General features: G+C 52.9%; 2 protein-coding genes across 2 annotated transcripts in view; one reads left to right on the plus strand and one right to left on the minus strand.

The window, feature by feature from the left end:
* The window catches only part of NQO1 (NAD(P)H quinone dehydrogenase 1), a 178,243-nt gene that overhangs the window by 121,239 nt on the left and 32,789 nt on the right, over nucleotides 1-24,215 (plus strand). The window lies entirely within an intron of this gene.
* The window catches only part of WWP2 (WW domain containing E3 ubiquitin protein ligase 2), a 37,834-nt gene continuing 18,386 nt past the window's right edge, over nucleotides 4,768-24,215 (minus strand). The window contains 17 exon segments of the mRNA XM_083626242.1: nucleotides 4,768-6,346; nucleotides 6,451-6,523; nucleotides 6,878-6,974; nucleotides 7,325-7,429; nucleotides 7,981-8,101; nucleotides 8,559-8,699; nucleotides 9,508-9,641; nucleotides 12,431-12,590; nucleotides 13,178-13,266; nucleotides 13,382-13,453; nucleotides 13,632-13,710; nucleotides 14,064-14,192; nucleotides 14,663-14,744; nucleotides 17,155-17,209; nucleotides 19,359-19,533; nucleotides 20,746-20,835; nucleotides 23,387-23,579. Coding sequence (XP_083482368.1) covers nucleotides 6,247-6,346; nucleotides 6,451-6,523; nucleotides 6,878-6,974; nucleotides 7,325-7,429; nucleotides 7,981-8,101; nucleotides 8,559-8,699; nucleotides 9,508-9,641; nucleotides 12,431-12,590; nucleotides 13,178-13,266; nucleotides 13,382-13,453; nucleotides 13,632-13,710; nucleotides 14,064-14,192; nucleotides 14,663-14,744; nucleotides 17,155-17,209; nucleotides 19,359-19,533; nucleotides 20,746-20,835; nucleotides 23,387-23,579 — 1,895 coding nt within the window. The 3' untranslated portion in view covers nucleotides 4,768-6,246.

Consider the following 24,215-nt stretch of genomic DNA (forward strand, 5'->3'; position numbering starts at 1 on the left):
GAGGTAGACCACAGGCCAGCTCTTGCCTGGATTTGTTCTGAAGTACAGCAAAGACAACAACCTGAGGTACTGGTACTTTTTTGCCAGGGCTCATGCAATAATGAGCTTCAGCCGCCAGGTGGCAGCAAACACTCATGCAGCTGGCTTTAGAAATCCTCGTCAATACAACCCCCAAAGTAGGGGAAAGTTTAAATGACATACAAGCCATCAACAGTAAAACCATCAAACAATAAGAGAGTAAAAATTGCACATTATCCACAAAAGAGGCAAGATCTTGACCGTTGCACAATAGGAGAGGGTTAGAGAGATTGCTTGCTCGTGAGGTGACCATTAATTGCTTACCACTGCCACGTATGCCCACCTTGTCCAAGAACAAGCTGGCAAACTTTTGGGGCTAAAGGAGGTTACTAGGAACCTGCCTCACCCATAGCCTCTTTCGAGACAGGTGGCATGAAGGGGAGATATTTAGCCTTGACCAGGTCGTTTGCTTTCCGCTTCACAGACATAGTGGTTTAAGGAAGACATCTTTACTTAGGAAGAGAGTAGAGAGATGAAACAAAGGAACATGGGCAGAATCTGGGTGCTGCATCAGACCAACGGCCCATCTGACACCGCATTCAGTTCTCGCAGTGGGAAGCCTGCAAGCAGGATCTGAGCACAACAGTAACTTTCCCTACTTGTAATTTCCAGCAACTGGTATTCAGAGGCATACCACTTCTGTTTTTGTCATTTTCCTGTTTTATTTCTTTTTTGTTATGTTTGTTGTTTTGTAGACACACATGCATGTGCACACACATAAATATGCAAAAATATATGTAAATACCTAGCTGTTGTGATCAGTACACCTTGCTGGAGTGAATTCTGTGAATTATTTCTGCATTCTGTGAAGTACTTCCTTTTGCATGTTTTAGGTCAGCTACCAATCAGTCCCAGAGCCTGAGGTCTTGTTTTATGAGACATGGGGAAAAGATTTGCACTGTTCTCCAGCACAGCATCCTTGATTTTTGTTTCTTCCTCTCTCATTGCTTTTGCACACATCTGTCTGAGGCCCTTTTTTGCAGAACTTTTACTCTGTTTCTGCTTTTGCTTTTTCAAGTGGCTGCCTGGTTGCTGTAGGGAGACCTGAAACTGGGATTCAAACCTGTGCGGAAACAACCAACCTCTGCATTTCCTTGTGAAGTCTTTTTATCTGCTTTTCTATAGCAAGTCAGATACCCAGGGTAGGCCCTTTGCTTACGACAAAACCTCTCTGGAAGATGTTTGTTCCTGAGACAAGAATTGCTAATTTACAGGCTCTTTGGCCCACCAGTGAAATTGGAGATTACAACAACTGCCGCCCTCCAATTCCCAGAGCAGCAAGAGCAGAGCTCTGATACAGCAGCCAAGCCTGTGACAACGGTGACTTCAAACTCAGCCCCCACTGCAGCCCCTCTAATTACAAAGGAAACTGCCTGTTAAGGATTGGCAGCAGTTCTCCCAAGTGGCTTTGGCAAGATGCTGATGGAATCCAGAAGGGCTTTTCTGCAAACTAGGAAGGAGGTCAGACAGTCAAGCAGCCCAAAGCTGCTTGTGTGAAAAAGGACATTCCCTTCACCCCCTTGGAGTCCTGGCTAGTCAGATGAGAAATTCAACACGAACACAGAAGCTGATGGTGGAAGGAATGAGAATCAAGGTGACAATGGTTGAATAGAACTATCTAGAAGCCAGTAGGCTGCTGCTTATTGCAAGACTAGATCATGTCCAAAAGATCTGGTTTCATGAGTTGATTCAGTACTGTAATTGCCTTTGGTAGAGTGAAGAACATTGTAGAGAAATAGCTGAAGTTCTGTGTTTTGCTAGGGAAAGAGAGATGAGGTACCTACCTCCAGACCTGTGTGCAACATGCACGGATTAGGAGAGGCTCCTAATTGCAAGGGAAGTCACCAGATTTGTTTCACAGCTGTCTGTGCTGGATGCTCTCCAACATCTTTGCGCGCTTGGATAAGGAATTAACATGTGCACTAAGGTAAAGGTAAAGGGACCCCTGACCATTAGGTCCAGTTGCGGCCAACTCTGGGATTGTGGCGCTCATCTCGCTTTATTGGCCGAGGGAGCCGGCATACAGCCTCCAGGTCATGTGGCCAGCAAGACTAAGCCGCTTCTGGAGAACCAGAGCAACACACGGAAACGCCGTTTACCGTCCCGCCAGAGCGGTACCTATTTATCTACTTGCACTTTGACGTGCTTTTGAACTGCTAGGTTGGCAGGAGCAGGGACCAAACAACGGGAGCTCACCCCATCACGGGCATTCGAACCGCCGACCTTCTGATCGGCAAGTCTGTGGTTTAACCCACAGTGCCACCCACGTCCCTGTAACATGTACACTAACTACTGGTAAATAGATTGGTGCTAAAAAAGCAAAAGTTTGGAAGTTTGCTGGGTGTCATTTTTCATCTGAATGACTTTATAGGATTATCATGGCACAGGGTGGACAGCCATTTGCCTCAGCTCAGAGTGACCTGCTGGTTCTGCTTAGAATGCCCCAAACAATACACAGTCTAAGAGGGGGGAAATGGGATGCTGTCCTCTACCAGACCAGGCTCTGTCCATTTAACCAAATAGGGTCTGTTCCTGGCAACAGGTCTTTCCCATTGCCTACTGAGCCTTTAAAATAGGCATGGGAACTTCTGCACACAAATGTGCTTCACCTTTTGAGCTATGGCCCCTCCCTAGTAGAAGATGAAGTTGCCTTTCATGAGAGTTCTGCTGGCCTGTATGATCTATTTCACCTGGCTGTGGCTCCACAGGGGCACAGGCTTTTCAGCCCTATAAGCTACAAGCAGGGTGGAGGTCAGTTGGACCACTGATCTACTGACCTGTGCTCCCCCTGCTTTCAAAAGTGTTAGTCCAACAGAGGCAAGGAACATGTGACCTTTCAGCTATTTTGGGTACTTCACTCACATCCACCATAGCCAGGGATGATGGGAGTTGTAGTCCAGCAACAGCTAGAGACCCACAGGTTCTCTCCACCCCCCGGCCACTTTAAGTTATCTTGGAAGTGAGAGCCATTGCAAGCTGCCTTAATAGCACTGCTTCTAAAATAGCCACTGCCCTCTTGTCTTTGGCCCAGCCTTCCTCTCCGTCACTTTGCTGCTATTTGGCTCCACTGCTCTTGTTTTCTCCTGGGAGATGGAACAGAAAGCAAACTAGCTTGAGAGCCTGGAAGATGGCAAAGCTTGCCCCAACACCTTCCAAGCCGTCACACCCTAACGCTGGCAGGGGCCACTCACCTCCAGTTTGGAATGTGTGAGGGTTTCACTGGCCAAACAAGGGCATGGGGCTCGTCCTCCTGGTTTCCCAGAGTGACTCCCCCAGCAGTGGGAATCTCTGGCTGCTTTGCTTCCCCAGAGAACAGGGTGATCTTCTTTCCCTGCAGCAGAGCTCACAAAGCCAGCCTGTGCCTCTTGGCCAAGCTAAACATGTTTTGCTGCTCCCTCCTTCTGCCCACAACACAAGGCTGCTCTCTGCCTTCAGGGACAAAGCCATGCTTTTAAAGCCGGCAGAGAGGAGGGGAAATCTTTCCGCTACAGGCCCCAACCCCTCCCCTCTGACAGTCCTTCAGGTAGAAGCCTTTGCAAATTCCCTCCCCCCAGGCCCTGGAAACTTCCTCTGAAACACAGGGGGTTTGTCTTTGGCACCAAATGCTGCCCAGCAGAGCCATTCTGGCTCTGGTTGTGCGCTAAAGAGTTGGAGGAAGTGGTCACACCTCCCCCACCCCCACCCCCCACCTTCGCTTCCAAATGCCAAGAGCAGCAGCCTGTGTGCCAGGCCTGCAATGGCTCCCTTGGCGCCAGGCTAGCTTGGGGGCCTCTTTGGTTTCCCTGGTTGGAGCAGGAGACAAGTCAGCTGGGGCAGGCAGTGGCAGCGGCCTGGGACTGCTGCAAAATGTGGCTTTCCCGTCTGAGCATTCGAAGAACAAAAGCAGAGCCCTGCAGCTCGACCAGACCCAAGGGGGCCCCATCTAGCCCAGCCTGCTGTTCTGACAGTGGCCTGCCCATCCTGGAAAGCCCAATGGCACTCCTGCATATAAGGACACCACTCTCCCCTGCCTCTTCTGGGCACACACTTTCAAAACCCGAACAGGAAAAACGTTGAAGTCCAAGCAGCCTACATGAGCCTTCCTGCAACTGAGCCCCTTGGGGTCCTTTCTCCACTCTTCTGAGTGCATGCAAATCTTTGCAGGCCCTTGAGCAGTGGTGGCAGGAGCTGCTATGCCTCCCCTCTTGGGGTGCGAAAATGTGTGCCACTTCTGCACTGCTGAAGTGGACTAGATGGGGAGATTCGTCTAACTGCTGAGTTGTATGACAGACACAAGTATTTGCAGCTCAGTAGTGGGCTGGATGATGTGCTTAAAAGCAAGGAGAATTTAACCCCTTTTGGTCGCCCTGGGTTTCCAGGCCTGCCTAGGGCTGTTCTTCTTTGCCTGTCCACAGGATGTTCCCCTTGCTCCCTTTCAAGCCAGATCATTAGGAACTGGGGGTCAAAAACCTCCACCTGCAAGCAGGGAAACAGGCAGGAGTCAGGCCAAATTCTCAACTGGGTCATCCTACCGTGGGGGGATTGGGGGAAGCACACAGACCAGAGGGTGATGAGAGCTGCGGTGCCCCCACCTGTGGCTCTAACACAGCAACAACCTTCGCCATGTACACGTTTGGGAACCGCCCCACCCAGCACCCAGGAGAAGCCACATCAGGCTCCCAAAGCACAGAGGGACACATGAAGCCCACAAGCAGCTGCGGATTGTTTATTGCACAAGAAATTGGCGTCACTGAGGCAGGATGATGCAGTACAAAACTATCCAGGATCCCCATCAAAAGCTATTGCAATTCTTTGTATCCACAGACATTTATATACACATTTTTATACACATTTTATATACACACTTACTTACAAACAAACGAACACGCGCACACACACACAGTCCAGCTCTCATATGCAGAGTTGCTGTGGAGGCTTGAGGCATCCCCACTGTCCGCCATGTAGCCATAGGACACACACAAGATGTATACCACTCCCACTCTTGCATCTGGTCCCTGTTCTCAGGGTGTGCCAGCCACACATACTCCAATCAGAGGATTTTTTTTTAAAAAACCACCCAGAAATAAAGACAGGGGATTCTTCTAGTTCGCCGCCTGCCCCTTCTTCCTGCCTTTTAGTGCAAAAAAGTTAAGAGTTCTGCACTTGGGATAACCTGTTTTGTAGACATTCAAGGTAAAGGCTTCCCCCTACAATCTTGCAGCTCACTGGGCACCAATGTTTCCAGAAAAAGAAGATGCCCCACTTCCAACAAGACTTGGAACAGCTCAGATCAGGAGACTCAGGTTCTCCATGCTTGGCTGAAGCCTGGTTTGGCCTCCCCTGCAATCTGGCCAAAGGCCATCCTCTCTCTTCCTGAGGGCTCTTTGTCTATAGCCTTTGGGGTTGAGTGGGGTACCCATTTGCTGCTTTGAACAGCCCAGATCCTGCTCCATGACACAGCTGGGGACTGCCTGGGGCCCTGCCCTGTCTTCTGCTTCATGGGTTTGGGGAGGAGAGGAGCCTGGGATGTGGGCCAAATCCTGCCCACTGCTCTCAGCAGAAAACCAGCATGGTTGCAGGGCACAGAAGCCTCACCTACCAGCACAGGGAGTGCGAAAAGGCCTCAGGAAAGAGGAGGTGGGTTTAGGAAAGTTGTAGGAAATCCTGCCTCTAGATCCCACCCATCTCTACTGATCCCCAGCGGCTATCTGGAGCAGGGGCTCGCAACACACTCCAGTGTCCTTGGCAAGGGGGGAATTCTCAAAAGTGCTCTTTTTTCCTGTGCAGAATGCCTTGACATAATGTTCAGGATGTCCTGGTGGGTTGGTACCAGTGGGGGGTGGGTCTGGATTGCTTTAAAAGGCAGCTACGACAAAAGCCCATGAGGCCCATAGGTGGGGCAGAATGGCTGCATAGCTCAGAAACTGGTACAAGGAATCCACAGGGAAGGAGGTGGATACCACTTGCAGCCACTGCTCTGCTGGAAAGCAACTGAATATTTTTTTGGGGGGGGGGGAAGGGGGCAGAGAAGGGGAGCACCTTCTGCAGCCTCTAGTTCTCCAACCACAAGATCTAGGCCTGGGCAATCCCTCTTCCACAAAGCCACCTCCTTCCACCTTCCTTCCTTTCTGGAAATTTGGCTCCATTTCCAGGTATTCAGGATGGCTTCCCAGGAGGATCTCTTTGGAGTCACTCTTGCCCAAAGCCCTCTGTCTCCTCAATGGCGTAAAGGAGCTTCTCCTTCAGCTGCTCGTAGCTCTTGTAGGGAGGCAGGTCCAGGCGGTTGAAGCTGCAAAAGGAAGACAGCGCAGCCAATCAGCAGGGGGAAAGAAAAGGAAGTGCCCTGCCACCCATCCAAAGCATGGGCAGAAGGGCCAAAGCAGACGAACTCACCATGTGTGGCTACGGGGAAGCCAGGTCTCCTTGCCAACCTTATCAATGCAGAACTTCTGGGGCCCATTGCTGCCTGTCAGAAAAGAAGCACAACATCAGAAACCCACAAAAAGTACCCATGGGGTGTGACAAGAACACACAGTTGCACTTCAAATGCAAACTGGCTTGCAAACTATCTTGGCAACTCCACCCCACCTCTAAGACTAGAGCTGAGAAGTAGACTGAGCTGAGTTCCTTCACCACAAGCAAAGGCAACCAAACGGGCTCAAAACAACTTCCACGTGCCCCCATAGCCCTGCTCCAAGCCTGACAGACAGAACCACACAACCCTCCCCCCCCCACCATGAAGTTCTCCCACAGTCACTCAGCAACTGGGATGGCGACATCCCCTGCTTCCCCCTCCCTAGGCAGCCAAATGCACAAATACCAATAAGCTCAGCAAATCCTCCGACTGGCAACCGGCAAGTCCCCGTCACAAACTGCAGAAGCCGGATTCTCTTCTCGTTGTCCATCTCCTTGACCACCTGCAGCCAACATGGTTGGGGGATGTCAGACCAGGCTCCCACCTTCCCAAAAATATTTCAGGCTCTCAGCGACATGGATTTGCCCAAAGCAACACTGACTGTGTTAATAGCAATGACAGCTAAGGGTGGGGAGAGACATCTGGTTGGAAGTCAGATCCTCAGAACTAAAAGATCCTGCAAACAGGTCCTGTGTCACGGTGACTTACTGATGAGGCAAATGCACTCTGCGTATGATCAGAGGCAGGTGTCAGTACTCTGCCACATCCAAGGGTCTGTCCGGGGCAAAGCTTCCTTTCCCCCTCTCCATACGGGGGACCCCTTGGCCAGGAGCTCTTCCTTGGGAGGCTCACCTGCCAGAACCACTGGATCTGCTTGCTGTTCTTGGTGTAGTGCCGATAGATGGTGTTCTTCTGCCAGTCACTCATGTCAATCTCTTGCATGCCACACAGCATCAGCTAGAAGGGAGGAGAAGGCGAGAGGGGGCCCAGCCCGGGTCACCGGGAGAGTCCAGAGGCAAGACCCACCAAGGCAAGGCTTCTATCATTCTGAGAGTGTGGCTGCGGAACTTGGGCATCTTGCAAACTGGAAGCTAAACCTGACCTGCCTACTTGACTAAAATATGTGTGTGTTTTTTACAAGATTTACTTCCTGGTTAGTCAGAGGGCGAGGGGCAGTGGGGAGATTCAATTATAACTTTTTAAAAAAATTCAAATTGAGTAAATACCAAGGTCCCTCTGAAATGTTCCTTTCTCTCAATAATTGTTCCACTGACAATTAACAGTCAGAGATCTCGTATTCACAAGGAGTGGCAGCCTTATCGAGGGGCTGCAGGAACGTAAGATTGTAGATAACCATGTAGTTGGCTCATTGGAAGCCAGACAGTAGATCACTCAACTGCCGTGACCTCTGCACAGCCTGACAATGTACAAAGGCAGAGCCCAGGGCAGGAGGACAGGCCCCTCTGGGTAGGAGAGGAGGCCCCCACGCTTCCAACAGCCCAGCTCACCTCTAGCTCCTTCTCATCAAAGTACCGCAGCCACTCCAGAGGTGCCACCTCATTGAAGCCATCCAGAAAGGCCTTGGTCTGCTCCTCCACACCCCGGGTGAACCGCCAGTCCGTCAGCAACCTGCAAGGATATACAGACCAGCTACTCAGCACTCCTTGGGCACCTAAAGACCTGCAGCTGATTGGCCTGGCCCTGGCTTGATCCAAACCTCAGCTATGTGATTTTGGGAGGACCCTATTTCCTGCATTTCATGGATTAATGAACACACACACCACAATTGAGTATCCCAAATGCCTTATCATCTGTATCGCATTCATTCTCAGAATCAGCCAGTGAAGTTGGTCCACAACATTCCCATTTTACAGATGGGGAACTGAGCACCAAATGCCCAAGGCTAGCTGGTGAGCATAACAGCAGAGTGCAGAGCTTAATTTCGTGGCCTACCGAACTGCCTGGTCAGCAGCCCAGCAAAGAGGCAATTCCTGGAGCCAAATGGCATGCAAAATGAAAGAGCCTCTGGCCAAGCTGCTTCTCAATGCACCTCCAAGCCTCAGGAAAGCGGGGACCAGGAACTCACATGATGTACTCATCCTTGTTCTCCTCAGTGACCCGGATACTCTCTCCACCCTCCTTCAGTTCGTGGGTGGTCACCTTGCCCAGAATCTCCATGTCCTGAATGAAGTAGAGTTCCAGGCCGCACTCCTCTAGGTTGTTCTCTCTGCAAAGGGTGGGAGAGAGAAGAAGCAGCTGAATCTTCACTAGGAGGACAGTTGGGAGCCTCAGCAGCTGCCACCGAAACCTACAAGAATCATGCTTTGGGGGCTAAAGATCACAGGCCGAGTGGCTGCTGTAGATGGCAGGATATCCCGAGTCCCAGGCATGCATGGCGTCCCTAGCTGGGAAGGACAAAACTGCCCCTGCAGTCTCAGTAGCTTAATTTCCCCCCAGAAGATATCACGAGACCGGCTCTCAGCATCCCCAGCCCTAATTTGGTTTGCAAACCACAATTCCTTGGTGCTATGCCACAAGCAGGCCCCACCAGTTTCATCCTCCCTCTTCTGCTCATTATAACAGCAACATTCAGATCAAGGTCTCTTCTCTAGGGGGCTATTTTGCTTTGCCCCTTTGCTCTGTCTTGTTTGTCACCCTCCCTCTTTACACCGGGGTGGGACCTATTTCAGCTGGAGGGTCACTTCCCCTTGTGGGGAACCTCCCAGAGAGGTCTGGAGGGCTACATTTGGCCCTTGGACTGGCGGACTGCCCCTCCTGCTTTTACACTGCAACCCTCAGCCTTCAGGGCACATGAAACACAGAAGATGAGAGCAACTAAATGCTGCACACTTGGGCAAGGTGCCAAGCGACAGCAATAGGAGGGGCGGGGGCTGTAATGCTGGGTGCTATGAGATCACCACAGGTTAAAAGTGGCTGTGCAAGCCATCAGTGGGTTTGGGGCAGCAGCTCCATGGGACATGGGCTCAGGAGGAAATTGGGGAGGGGGGGCAAGCAGCACCCTTGCTGGCACTGACTTGATCCAGACGATGGAGTTGTAGAACTCGGGGTCGATGGACTCCAGGTCCTTGAGGGTCGGCCGCTTGTTCAGCATGCGCTTGTAGAAGGGCAGTGTGAAGCCTGTGTCAATGAACTTGCCATGGTACAAAGCCTGCAGCACAAGGAGACACACACACCCCGAAAAAGTACGTTAGAGCAAGCTTAGCACCAAACTGCAGAGGAAAAGCAAAAATACAACACCCCCCACAAACACACATCAAAGGGGCAGCTGATCCCATCACTTCTCTTCTTGCATTCCCCCAGACACACACCTTCACTGCACACTAGGCTCCAAGGTTATTCTTTTTTTAAAATTTAAAGTGCTGATATGCCAGAAACATTTATCCCCGTGTTCATTTGGAATCCAAGTCCCACAGAAATCCCAGGCGACACACGACAAAAATCACATAAAGTAGCATAGTGGTTGTGTGTGTGTGTGTGTGGACTCCCATTTCTAGTCTTTAAAACACAACTCATTTCAATGCCCAGAGAATTGGGTGCCTTACCCTGATGCCTAAAAGGCAACAAAATGGGTGCTAGGCATGGTTTTTAGGGAGGTGCACTCCAGCTGAGGTGTCACCGAGAAGAAAGCCCTCTCTTCCTTTGCCAACAATAAGGACCCACAAGTGGCAGAGCCCTTGCTTGGCATGCAGAATGTTCCTGATTCAATCCCTAATGGCATCTCCGGGCAGGGCTGGGAAGGACCTTTGCCTGAAATCCAGGAAAGCCGCTGCCAGCCCGTGTATGACGATACTCAGCCAGATGACCCAAGGAAGGGTCCTTATGTTTCTGGTGGCACTCGGCAGTACCTGCGCCTGAAGAGCTTTAAAGGCTGAAAGCCGCAGGGACTGTTAGCTCCCCCCACCCCCACTTTGCTTTCCAGCGGGTACCCAAATGTCCCCCTCTGGGGAGCTGAGGCAGCCAGCCTGCTCCCCAAACAGCTCTGGAGCAACGTTTGTTTAATCAAAACTCCGCGGCCACAGAACGGTCTTCTGGGAGCCAAGAATAACGCAGACGCTTTTGCGCGTCTGGAAAAGACCAGCCTGGTGGTGAGTAATAGTCTAGGGTTTGGAGGGGAAGGGGGAGCCAGGAGGGGAAACCATTGGGAAAAGTTCTTCCTGCTCTTTCAAAGGCGAAAGGAGGGCAAGCCCACCCAGGGATCAGGCCCCGGGACTCAGTCTAGGGGCAGCGCCTGCCCTCTTGGTAATTCCCAAGCAGCCCCCTTCTTTGGGTGTGGGCAGCTGCCTTTTCCTCCTGTAGAATTCTCAGGCCAGGCCAAAGGCCCAAGTTCTCCTCCCGTTTTGCTAGGAGGATCAAGGGAGGGGGGGAAAGTTACACTCCTTTCTCTGCTAAGAAACAAAAATACAGAACTCTGGAAAAACAAGGGAAGAAAGTGTTCCATGACACACTCTTGTCACAAAGAGGCCACCTGACCTGATCCATTTTTCCTGGCTGCTTCTTCTCTGCTCAAAAAGTCAGAACAGGAGACTTTACGTGCCATTTCGGAACTCAATGGATACAAAGCCGTCTTTGGCCACAGAATTAAATTTAGTTTTGAAGAACGCAAATATTTTGATTCCCACTCTGCAAAACTCCCTTTCTTTTTTTATTCCAGGGGAAAAAATGATTTCTCTTTCCTGTGTACACCTTTTCCCAGCAAAACTGTTGGAGGGGCAGAAATGTGTCTCTGTTGCCAAAGGAACCAGGCCAACGCGCAACAGGGTTGCCTTGGCGACAGACATCCCCCCCACCCCAATTTAACCAGAGTTCAAAGCTGCTTTCAGCCACTTAGTGCCGTGACACCATCATGTCCTTCCCCACGTGATCCACAAATGGCCAGAATACGGTGGAGAAATAGCAGCATAGCCAGAAGCAAAATGCTGCCAGAGCACTGGTTGGCCAGGTGAGGTGGGTGGAACTGGACAGGATGAACATTGCAAAGCGGCCGCTAATGGCAATGGGTGCTACTGGGAAAGGAGGGGGGTGCCTCCCTTTCACCTCAAAGATTGTTAAGAGCAAACACTTGATGCATCGCTCCTGCAGATTTCACAGTAGCCTCTCCTGAATGCCACAAGTAATACAGCTCAGTATCAAATCCCAGAGAGGTAGAAGCTGTGTTAGTTTCCTGAAGGAAAAGCAACAAAGAACCTTTGTGACAATGTAAAAACTAACAGATTTATTGTGGCCAACAGAGCTTTTGAGGACTCTTTTTTGCTAGATGCATGGATTCCATCAGTCCCCAGCTAGAAAAGGCTCCTCTCTCCAGCACAGCAGCTTTCCCCGACCTGGTGCCCTTCATCAGCCACAGCCAATGGTTAGGGGTGGTGGGATTTGCAGTTTGAAACATCTGGAGGGCACCAGGCTGGGCTGGGCAATACTAGGACAGATCAAACCGTGGCCTGATTTGACCTAAAGCAGCTTCATAGGAACACAGGATCTGCTTTATTCCAAGACAAACCATTGGCCCACCTAAGCAAAGTACTGTCTCCACTGACTGGCAGCACCCTCCAGGTTTTCAGGCAGAAGTCTTTCCCAGCCCACCTGGAGATGCCAAGGATTGAACCTGGAGCCTCCTACATACAAAGCAGACACAGTGCCACTGAGCTATGGCCCTTGCACTTCTTGGCTGACCTGCACTTCTGGGTTGGCAACCTGAGTTTAGAGAAAAAGTTGCCTACACTGTGAGCAAGCACCCACGAAATGCAAGTGGCATAGCTTGCGCAAATGCTATGGAAAGCACAGCCGCCAATGATTTTGCAGTCAAGGTGAAGGGCAGAACTCCCGAGGTAGTGAGAGGCAGCAGAAGCCCCACCCAGCCCCACGCTGCCCCTGCACAGAAGCCCTCAGAGGCAGAGGAGGCCTTGGCCCCACCCCCCAGGTGCCAGTATAGGAGATGCTCACCATGGCGATGAACCTGCCAATGAAGCGGAAGTAGGTGAGGTGGTCGGGGTTGATGGACGAGGCAGGGTTGATCTGCAGGCAATAGTTGTTCTTGCCAGCGTATTCAAACAAGCAGTACATGGGGTTGAGCACCTCGTGGGACAGAAGGAAGAACCATTCGCTGTTGGGGTGGAGGGGGCGGGAGAGAAGGATAGCTGATGAGAGCCAGCCCAGCCTAGCCATTCAGGCCCAACCACTGACACCCGTCCTGCGCAAGGGTGGGCGGGGGCCTGCGCACACACGCTCCTTCGGCAGCCACAATCACTGCTCTCTCTTGGCTATCTCCCTCCTTTGGTGCAGAGAGCCCCCGCATCCTGTCCGTGGTTCTACCCTGTGGTAGAACAGCATGACGTAACCTACCATAGGGTAAAACCACTGGCAGGACACAGGGAGATGCGTCAGAAGCGCCTGCAGGGCGGGAGTGGCTGCCGTCTGGAGCCGAAGTGGCAGCCCGTCTGGAACACGCTGGACTTGAAGCTTTGCAGAGGAGGCCACCAGGAGGCCTCTCAAGTCCCAGGCTGCACAGCCAGCCAACCAAGGGACCCTCTAATGCAGAAGGCCAGGCCCTGTCGATCCCACCCCAATGTCCTGAGTCACCTCCACGCTGTTGCTTCAACAGTTTTCCCAGGGTGGTATAAATCCCAAAGGACCACGGAGGGTGGAAATTTGAAGCTCGCACCCCCACCCCACTGTGCTGTGCCAACTCACCGGGCAATTCCGCCGTAGTCCAAACCCTCCTCCCCACGCATGATGATGTACAGTCGACGCCGCAGATCATAAGGCTTCATGTTCATGATCTGAGCAGAGAGAAGTGAGGTTGGCAGGTGCAGTGGGGAGAGGACAAGGGTGCTCTGCCCAAGGGGTGACCAGCCTCCCTTCCCCTCCCCTCCCCCTGACCCAGGCCTCAGTCACCTGCTGGAAGGAATCTTCGAAGAGTGTTTGCCGAGAGACACTGATCTTGACATGGCTGGGCAGCGCGTTGGACTGTGAAGGAGATATAGGTTGTGAGAGGCCCAACAACCCACATTCGGACCCTGCATCCTGCCTAGGTTTGGGCATCCTCGTCCCCACCCACCGCCCGCCACTGGGAGCCACAGATTTTCTGGGAATCTCGCAGCTTCTCCTCCTGCCCTGCTGGGAACATGGTGAATGAGCAACTCACGTGGCAAAGGAAGCGGAACTGGTGGAACTTCCAGCGAAAGCTTCGGTCGTATGCTCCAGGTGACCCACCTTGCTTACTCCTGCAACAGTAAACACGGCCTTAGTGGAGCCCTGGCCACATTCACGTTTATTGGCTCTTGAGACTGACTGGTTTCCTTCTCTCCCACAGTTTAAGTTGGTGTGAACATTCCAGATTCATTAGATACCTTCCAAGAACACAGAGTGGATATCCCACAATCTTCAGCACTGTATCTGGAAGGTCCTAAAAGCTCCCACAATGCACTGCACCACCCCTCAAAGCCTGGCTGGCAAACAAGGGCCAAACCCCGCCCCCCCTCGCAAGGAATCCTCCATCTGGGAATAAACCCACAGGCACCTGGAGGCGATGCTGGGTGGTGCTGAGAAGGCAGAGCGCCACACTGGAGAGACTTACCCTGACTCAAACCCGGGACGAGGGTCTTTGAAGGTGGTAGTGCGGGTGTTGTGGTCCACAAAGTAACGCACCCGCTCGTTTGTATACTTCATCTCCCAGCCAGGTGGCAGCGCTGGCTCCTGGATCATCCTGAGCAGAGTAAGAAGTTCAATGGCAACACACACCTTGGCCTGATCTCTTTCCCCTGCCCAGACCCACCCACTGCAGCAGGAGACAGCGGCAGCTCCTGCTCCTGGCGGCCTCAACCCATCTCACAAAATGAGCCCACCCATGCCCAGTATGCTAGCCTTGGGCAGGAACCAGGAGCAGGCAGAGACAGTCTTGCTGGGCACAGTCATTCTGCCTGCTCACCAGGCTTGGAACTCAGGGCACATGCCCAAGGGCCTGAGAAGGAGCCTCCCCTGCCTGTCCCAGGAGGAACAGTCCTTCAGCCGCTGGGAATGATGCAACTCAGGTCCATCTGTGGGGCCTGGTGGACAGCTTGAGACCCCTTGCAGGCTTCCTATGCCCCTCTGCAGGCTGAAGAGACCTCACAGTTGCCCCAAGGCTACTAGACAGGAGTCCCGGAGTACAAGCCAGCAAAAGGAACCCAAGCCTACCCCTGGGTGCGGGGGTCCTCCCATTGTGTGGTGCGGGTGTTGTGGTTCACATAGTAGATTCGCCTGTTGTCCTGTCTTTTTTCTGGAAGGAGAGGGAAAGAATGGAGAGGCAATGTTAGTTTCCCTCTCTCTGGCCAGGCTGGATTGGGGCCCAGCAGGGAAATCTAATGGGGAATCCAGAACCAGCAGACACACAGCAGCCAGGCTCAGATGGGATGAGCCTGACATGCCAGGGTCTTCCGACATGCTCCCTGTCACAGCAGAGAGTAGTGCCTCCAAGTCTTGCAAGGAAGAGTCCCAAGACACGCCAGCCTCTTCCCACAAGGAATTCAGTCTTGCCCCCACCTGGCACCCCTCCAGCTGGAGGTACCCTCTATTCCGCTGGCTAGGGCTGATGGGAGCTGGAGTCTCAAACATCTGGAAGGTCTCAGGTTGGGGACCACTTCTCCTCCTCCTCTAGGGGAACACAAGTTGCATGCCAGTCAGCACCCCCTTGGCTCAGGCACAGCTCATCTCCCAGCCTCAGAGGCCTAGCTTTAGGCGCCCATTCCCAGAGAGGGAGGTGGTGCTCATGAATGAGAGTCTGTGATAACCTCCTTCCTCTGCAAGCTCACAAGTAGGACAGCCTCTCTCTCCTCCTTCCCTGCTCACTCAAGCTCACCTCTACCCCACTACAACGCTTGCTCATTCCCCCCGTTTCAGCTCTGAAGCCCTTGATGTTTCTACCACAGCAAGCAACCTAACGCCAGGCCTGCAAAAGGTGGGGAGGGGCTCAGTGCACCTCCCTTCCTGAACTTCCCCCAAACAGCTGGCCCTTCCTCTGACCTCTCAGCCCCAGCAGGGCTGTCCTGGAGACTCAGCGACTTGGGTAGGGAGCCTGGCCTGTGTGTGCACGATCAGCCAAGGCAAAGCAGATTTGTTGACTCCTAGGGAGAGAGTCTGCTCCCACCCCCCACCCCCATCACCACCCTGAGAGAGCAAGAAGAACCCACAGCCGTGGTAGCCTGTGCTCTTGAGGATCCAAACAGCAAGAAGGTGCATCACCACTGCCTCTTCCCTGCTTAACCCCAGGGCCGTCCCTCTCTGTCTTTCCCTGCCCAGGATGAGGGGCAAAGGGTCACATAAAACCTTTCAGGTCCTCATGATGATCCGGCAGATGGCCAGCAGGTGTCTGGCTACAGGGAACTCTGACAGCTGCGTCTGTTCATCCTCTTCAAACTCCCCTGACCACCACAAGGGCACTAGGTCTGCAAGACTGCCAAGAGCCAAACCCTGACATCTGTCTCTCTCTCAGACACCGGGACCCAGTTTCAGTGAGGCTGGATGCTCAGCCCTCTGTAGTAGTAGCAGCAGCAGCAGCTGACAACATCTCCTCTGTCTCCAGCCAAGGGAAGTTGCTGTTGATGCTCAGGCAAAGATCCCAGCAGCCCACAGTGGCATCGCTGACCCAAGCCGCAATTATTTCTCTCGAGACTGTTTGCAAAGGGTCCCCCTGGTGAGAGCTGACCCCCTCCAGGCATCCAAGAGCATCTCTCCTCAAGTCCATCCAGTCCTGTTTCTCAGCTCCTGAATCCTTGCAGGCAGTCCCTGCCTCTCCTGGGGCTGCTCTTGCCAAGGTCCTGAGTCCCAAATTGGGTGGGGTGGAGAATTGACCGAACACACACTAAGTTTCAAAAAGGAGCTCTCAATTTCTGATGTTTGGACTTCCAGACCCCACTCCCCCAACCCGCTGGACAGCCCAGTGGCCTCCCACAACATTTCTGTTAGGCCTTTTACAAGAGCACAACACACACACAGTCCAGTGTCAGCAACACAGATCCCATCTGGCCCCTGCAGCCCCTCTGGGCTTCTTCTGAATTCTCTCACAAAAGTAGGGGGCAGGGGGGAAGAATAACTGTTGACATCCCTTGGTTTCGTTCTAAATGTCCCAGAGTCCAACAGGAGGCAGCATCCTCTCCCCATGCACACACACTTCCCTCCTTCCCCAGGTGTTAAGCTCAGATCAGTGAGCCCTGACTCCTTTGGCACATCCCAAGCTCCACAGTGGCTCTACATCCCAAGAACCACTTCTACCTGCTTTCCAAAGTGTCTCCACCATGGACAAGCTCTCTCCATATCCTGTGCTGCCTAGCATCACCTCCCCTTCTTCCCCAGGTGCAGCAGGGACAGGGCAGGCTCCAAGGGGAGCCCAGCAGAACCTCCCACCCCTCCTCCAAATAAGAGAAAGAGAAACAAATGAAGCCAGGGTTGGAAATGCACCACCGGCAGCAGAAGCATCGCTGGACTTGGGAGAGAGTTTGCCATGATATCAGGATTTGAACTCAGAGCCCAGGCAGGTCTCGCTGGCCGAGTAACACAAACTCTTCGTGCCTGCCTGCCCTCAGCATTAAGGAAGAGAAGTCCACCCACCCCACCCCACCTACACCGAAGGCAGATGCAGTACAAGCAGCAGGAAGGGCAGCCCCAAGCCCAAGAAGCCAGGCAGTACTTACCCCAGCCAGGAGGAAGAGGGCCCAGCGGGTCATTGTCAGACGGGGCACCCGTGGACTGGAGGGGGCAAAACAAACACCACGGGAGTTACCAGAGAGAGTGCTGGAAGGCAGGATGGGGTCCAGCTGTTTTGCCCTCCACCCTGCCTTCTCTTCCCACCGCCCGCCAAAGTTGGCTAAAAAAACAACAGCACACACGTCCCAACCAACTGTGGGAACAGCAAATGCCTGAATGTGTGCGGCTTGGGGCAGAGGACGGGAGCGAAGGAGCTGCAAAAGCCCAGGTGGCAGGCAGGGAAGGGAGGGAGGTAAGAAAGCAGCTGCTGCTGCCCCTGTGCTGGATGAGGCGACTGAGAGCCCCACCACAGTCCCACCTCCAACCTCCTCCAAGAACCACACACAACCGGGGGGGGGGGGGATATTGCAGGCCTTTCCAATGAAATCATTCCCACAAGCCCTGTCCACGCCCAGAGCTTCCTGGCTGGGCCTGCGGGCTGCTTGCCTCCTCCTCCTCCCTCTCCTCCCTCCCTGCCTGCCCTGCCTCCCTCACAGAGGACCGTGAAACCCAACGGCCGGGCGCGAGATGCTCACGGACTGAGGGAACATTCATGCCGCACAGACAGGCGTTTCCCCCACAGCCCCCCACAGGTCCAGGCCCCATACAAAGCACCTTTATCCAACTCCAGGCAGGCTGGGCTGGGGGACCCATTTCAAGCCTGCTGGGCAAGCTGGGGAGGGGGAGACAGTTCCTCAGCAGCGCGCTGTTTAGATTAGGCCCCCTCCCTCACGCGTCTCTGGAGAAAGCCAGAGCAGACGGAACTCCTGGGACCTGGAGGCTCACGTCAAAAGACTTTTCACTCAGAGTCCCATTCCTGTCACACCCCTCAAAAAGCTGGGGTCGCCTTCCTGGGAACAGCAACTCCATTATTGGCCAGCAAAGTCACTACAAGGCGAACAATGGTGCCCTCTGAACACCTTTCCACGTGGAGGGAGCTGCTCTGGTGTGGCAAAGAACCGTTTTCTCCACACTGTAATGTGTGGTTGGTTGTGGTGTGGCTGTAGAGGCAGAGAATAAGCCATCGGCCCAACAGAAAGGAATAACAACAAGATGCAGGCCTCTATTTTGACCACCACGGTGCTGCCAGGGTCTTGTGCCTCCTGTGTTGTGGAGTGGGGAGCAGGTTCCCAAGCCAAGGAAGGCCAGCAGGCTCTCACAACAAGTCCTGACCCTGCAGTGCACCCTGACTGGGGCCCACATCATATATTCTTGGAGAGTCCTGCCCGTCACCATCTAATGCAAGAGTGGCAGGAGGGGAGCCCGACTGGCATCTTCCTTCAGGACGGCCAGCAGTACTGGCAATCAAAAAAGGAAGCTTCACACCAGATCTGTTCACAGGACTAGGGAAACACAGTCTCTCCTTACCCCAATCCCCTGAATTTCAACCAGACACTTCTAGTCGCTCATGCCTAAATGAAAACCGGCCACTTTCCACACTCCAAGCCACAGGCACCACATTCACAAGGCCTCCTTAAGGGTACACTAGACACAGAATAGTGGTGTTCTTACAGGGCCATTGGGCAGAGGGATTGTGCAGGGCCCCATGAGCTCAAGAGCTATGCCTGTTTCTGGCCTCACTAAGGGGCAGGGGGCCCTGTGAGTAGCAACCAGGAGGGGAACCTCGGGGCCTTCTCTTTCAGTTTCATATTGTTTTACCTTTGGCTGCTCCTTTCTCAATATATACTGTTTCATTGTCTTTTATTACTTGCTGTAAGCTGCCCTGGGATCTCTGTTACAGGGCTGCCTATGGATAGTGACAATGAAACAAACGATATTAGTAATGGAATCAGGCTCTCAGAGCCCTCAAGGGAAGGCTCCAGAGCAACACTAGACTGCAGCAGGGGCAGGACCGAGGCAGCCAGCAGGCAACGGCTACCAAAGCCGCAAAAAGAGGGGGCTATGGAAGGGGCCTGTCTGTAAGCTAACCAAGTCCCCTTGCAGCTCTTCCTCTGGGTCTCTTCTGCTGTAGATACCAGCAGGTATTAGTAGGCATCTTTGATGCAGGCCCTCCTGGTACCCAGTTCTCCTGGGCTATTTCTCTGCAGCCTAGAGCACTGCTCTCACGGCCTAGCAAAGGGACTGGTGGCTGTGGGAAGGCAGCAGAGCCACTCTGTGCAGTTTGGCTGGCTGGGGCTGGGAATACCCTCACCTGGTAGAGAAATCTTTGGCTGAATTGCTGCATGGCTCCTTGAAGCTGGTTGCGCTGGCTCTGCCACTGCTCATAGTTGCGCACGTACTCGGCGGTGGGGCGCTGCCACGTGGTCGTGCGAGTGTTGTGGTCCACATAGTAGTACCTGCCACGGGGATCCACTCGTTTCTCCCAGCTGCAGGGGCGAAAGAAGAGCCTAATCTTTCTGTTTGTCTCTTTCTCTCTCGCACACACAAACACATACGTGGCAGATGAATCCTCTTCTACCATCATGGGAACTTCTTTTGCCAAGGACTGTTTCTGGGCCAGAGGTGGCTTTTGGGGTTGGATGAAGAATTTCCCCTTCTTCAGGCACCCCAGATGTTCTTCCATAATTCTGCCAGTATCCAAGCAATTAACCCTTTTCAACCCACACACCCCTTTAGGGTAACAGATTTGGGAGGTGGAGTTTGGCCTTCTCTGGCCAGAGCTGCGCTCCCCTTACAGGATTAGGCTTGAAAGATATTGGGGGGGGGCACGTCCTGTTAAATCCAGTCCTGTCCTTAGAACCCCAAGCAATTTTCACAGCTTGAAGCACCTTTCACCAGTGATGGCTAGAGCGCCAGCTTGATGCCCCTCTTGGAGAGAGAATGTCCTGGGCTCAGGTACCACACTGTTTGGCCATGTGCCCTTGAAGAAGACCCAGAAACTTTGACTAGTAAAGAACATGGCAACTGGGACCAGGTATATGGAAGACACCTGGCCAGTCTTAAAAGCATCTGCCCTGGGCACAGCTCAAGGTGTTAGTTCTTACCTTCAAAGCCCTAAACAGCTTAGGGCCCTGTGCCCAGTGCAGATGCTTTTCCAAGTCCCCCATCTTCTGAAGCAAAGTTGGTAGGTGAGGAAGGAAAGGGCCGTCCAAGCAGTGGAATGCTCTCCCCAAGGAGGCTTGCCTGCTAGACACTCTGCTCTCTTTCCAATGCCAAGTGGACCTTTAAGCTGATTTAAATGTGTTCCAAAGCTGGTGTTTTGTAGGCGTGCTTTTCGCGACTATTCCACTACTGCTATTTTAACTAATTAATGCTGTTATTTGCATTTTTTAAAGAGTGAGTAGCTCTAAAAGCCTTTGGACCAAAGAGCAAAATGTGAACTTTTGTAATGAAAACAATCAAGCAGGTTGTCCTTGTACCAGCTGTCTTTGCGAGCCCTGGGCAGCTGAACACTGAGCCTGCCCTGGAATTATGGCCTCGGAGATATACAGTAGAAAGTGTGTGTATGTGTATATATATGTTATCACATATGTTAGGATCTTGTGAAGAGCATCTGCTTCCCACAGCACACCCAGCCACCCTCCTTGGAGTGTCTCCAGACCAGATCCTGCAAAGCACGCTCTTGTTGGAGCACCTACCCTGGCGGAAGAGGGCGCTCCCAGGTGGTGGTCTTTGTGTTGTGGTCCACGTAATACACTCTCCCATTTGGCAGCTCTCGTTGCTCCCACCTGAAGGACAGAAAGAAAGAGAGGAGGCACAGAGTGAGGAGGGGACGGAGGGCCCATTTTGTGAGCCAGGGCAACCCTTGTTGCTATTACTTATTTCTAGCATTTTCCAGAGCATCAAGAACTTTGTGACTCTCACTTTGTCTATGACTGCAACAGCCCTGTAAAGTAGGCACAGTGGCTTAATCAAGCTGCCCTATGAGCAAAGGCACAGGACCCCCTCCTCTGCACCCAGTGGCTCCAACTGTATAGCAATACTCCAGCCAGATCCAAGGGTGCGTGTCAAGGTTTGGGGGCCCCAACAACTTCTGCAGGACCTACAGCTTCCAAAAGGCATCAGCAGGCACACATAACAGCCCATCTTTGTTTTGCTTTGGCCAATCACAGCAAGATTAAGGAGCAATCCCTGATTGGGCAACGCTTTCACCAAGAACAGTCTGCCATTTAAACAACAACAACAACAACAACTCATAAGGGCTAGAAACTTTATTTTTTAAAAAACAAAACAGGATATATGAGACCACATTACTGTGGAGATGCAGAATGCACCTCTTAAATATCCCCAGCCAAACTCCAGAAGGCTCTGCAGAGGATCATAAATGGCCACCAATCTGCAAGAAGGAATGCCTTCCACTCCAGAGGGCAGGGCAGGGCATTGCCATGCCATAAAGCCAAGATGTGGCTCAGGAAGGTGGCTGCCCAGGCAATCAGTTCGCCATCCTCCTGGGCTACCTCTGCTCTGAATGGAGACAAGGCTTGCTGGTAGCAAAACAGCAGTACTGAGGTCACCTTGCCGTCCAAGCGAGACGCCCTGCCTTACGTAAAGAACCACAGCCCGCGCCTGCTGCAAGGGAGCATAATGCACCTCTTTGTATGCACGAGACGAGGCGCGAACTGGTGTACACGCCGCCGTGTTAATGAGAGCCGCTGTCCCCGACGCAGGAGCAACGCTGATAGGAACCAGATGCAGGTCGGGGAGGGGCGGGGGGAGAGGAGGTGTCTGTTCTGCCGTCAGCCCAGAAGGAGAGGGAGTGAGCCAGAGAGCCTGTGTGTGACAGCAGGACGCCCCTTCCCCACAAGGATCCCAGCTTTGCACAGCAGCACCCCTTCTGGTCCTCCTCACTGAGGGCCATGTCGTGGGTCTCCCAGGAACATGAACACCCCACCCCCACCCCGCATATGGAACAGTTTAGTCCCATGGCTTTCCACAGCCTCCTGCACTCCCCGCTCCAGCTGTACGTATGTGAGAGGCTTTTGTGCTTGCCACGTTGAGTGCAGATGTTGAGGGAGAGCAGCATAAAGGCAGCCTACAGCACCCCCGCCCCTCTGATGGGCTACCTCCCGGCAAGCCTGTTTATGCCCATGCAAATGGAGTGGCCTGAAGCAGGCGCCCGACGCAGCCAAGTAAAACACTGCCGGGCTGCCAACAGGAGGAGCTGGAAGCGGCCTGCATGCGCGCGCATTCACACCAGGGCTTGGAAGTGCCTGTGGACTTGCCCCACCAGAGGCCCTGAGATCCCTCAGCCACAGAAGCTGGGGAAACTTGGCTTGTACACAGCGCAGTCCCCACCCAACACCCACACAAGCTCCTCGCTATATAGCAGGGGACCGTCAGCACCAGGATCCTTAAAGTCTTGGCTGTAGGCTGTGGGATGCACCCTCCATTTCAGGAGCATCTCTGCATAAAGGCGTCAGGTGCCCCCCTTGCCTCCTGGACCTCAGGCACACCGCAGTACGTGAGCAGGAAGGGAGGAGAGCTCCAGCAGGAAGAAAGAGCCTTTTGAGACGCCCTGGACTTTTCCAGCTGTCTGCAAACAGGAAGTGGCTGAGGCCTGAAAACAGTAGCGCTCACACGCCGGGCATAAAGGCGCTCTGAGCTGCTGGCCCCCCAATTACCTGCAAGTGATGCAAACACACACATGAGACTCTGAACCGAGAGGCCAGAAGGAAAACAGATGGCTCCCTTCATCGGAAATGCAGGAGTCAGGAGGTGGTGTTTGGGCATCGGAAGGCTCAACAGAAATAGCCACATTGCAGGACCAGGAAGGATGGAAGGAAGGAGAACAGGTGCAGCTGAGGAGTCACAACTGTCGAGTTCACAACTTAATCATAACCCTAGTAATCCAGACTCTGCTCCCAGATCAGGCATCCTCAGAGCTGGACCTCAGTCACAGCCAGTCCCCTTCCTCCCTAAAACTCCAGGTCTTGCAAAAATACTGTAACATTCCTCTAAGGATGATAATACTTAGCATTCGTATTTCTTAAATGCAGAAGGGGATTCACAGACATGATCACAGTAATCACTGAAACTGTCTTGTGAGGTAGGCCTGGGGCCCCATCCTGCTTAGAAAGAGAGAACTTTGGAAGAGACAAGAGAGCAGGAGTTCCCACAAGGATAAACTCTACTCCCAGCGAACAGCCTCTAATTCAGAAACATACTTTTTAAAGGTTTCAACTCCCTGGTGACCCATCCCAACCTCCCCCTAGTTGGCTAAGGCTGCGGGCATTCATGACATGGCCAAGGTGCCCAAACAGAGAGCAGGACACCACTTACCCAGAGGGCAGCACCTCCAGAGTCTGTGCTGCTGGCTGAGAAGGCTGGGCCTCTGAGCTGGGGGCAGATTCCCCTGCCCTTGGAGAGTCATGAGCTGTGCCAGAGCTGGAGGTCGCACCTGACATAGCCTCAGGTGGCACAGCCTGTTCATCTTCAGGGACATCGAGGGTGGAACTGGCAGGTTCACCATTCACTGAAAGAGAGGGGAGCAATTATGGCAGAGTTGAGGGGATGCTGATGCCTCCTAAGAACATAGCAAGAGCCATCAGGCCAAGGGCCCATCTAGTCCAGCATCCTGTTCTCACAGTGGCCAACCAAATGCCTGTGGGAAGCCTGCAAGCAGGACCTGAGCAAAAGAGCACTCTGCCCTCCTGTGGTTTCCAGCTGCCTCTGACAGTGAGGGCAGAACACAGCCATTTGGCCTAGTAGCCAACTGTAACCCTGCCCTGAATTGGTCTAATCCTCTTCTGAAGCCATCCAAGTTGGTGGCTACCACTGCCTACTGGGGAAGCAAATTCCATAGCTTAACTGCCTGCTGTGTGAAGAAGTCCTTCTTTCTGTCTGTTCTGAATATTCCACCATCCAGCTTCATTAGGTAGCCTCATGTTCTTGTGTTGAGAGGGAGAAAAACCTTTCTCTATCCAATGTCTCCATGCCATGTGCAGTTTTATAAACTCCTTTTGCATCACCTTCTACTCATTTTGTCTCTAAACTAAGCAGCCCCAAATGCTGCAACCTTTCCTCACAGAGGAGTTCCTCCATCCCCTTGATCATTCTGGCTGCCCCTTTCCCAACGGTCTCCAGATCTACAATATCCTTTTGGAGGTGA

Source organism: Podarcis filfolensis, assembly GCF_964270895.1.
Source record: "Podarcis filfolensis genome assembly, chromosome: 8".
NCBI classification, from domain to species: Eukaryota; Metazoa; Chordata; class Lepidosauria; order Squamata; family Lacertidae; genus Podarcis; species Podarcis filfolensis.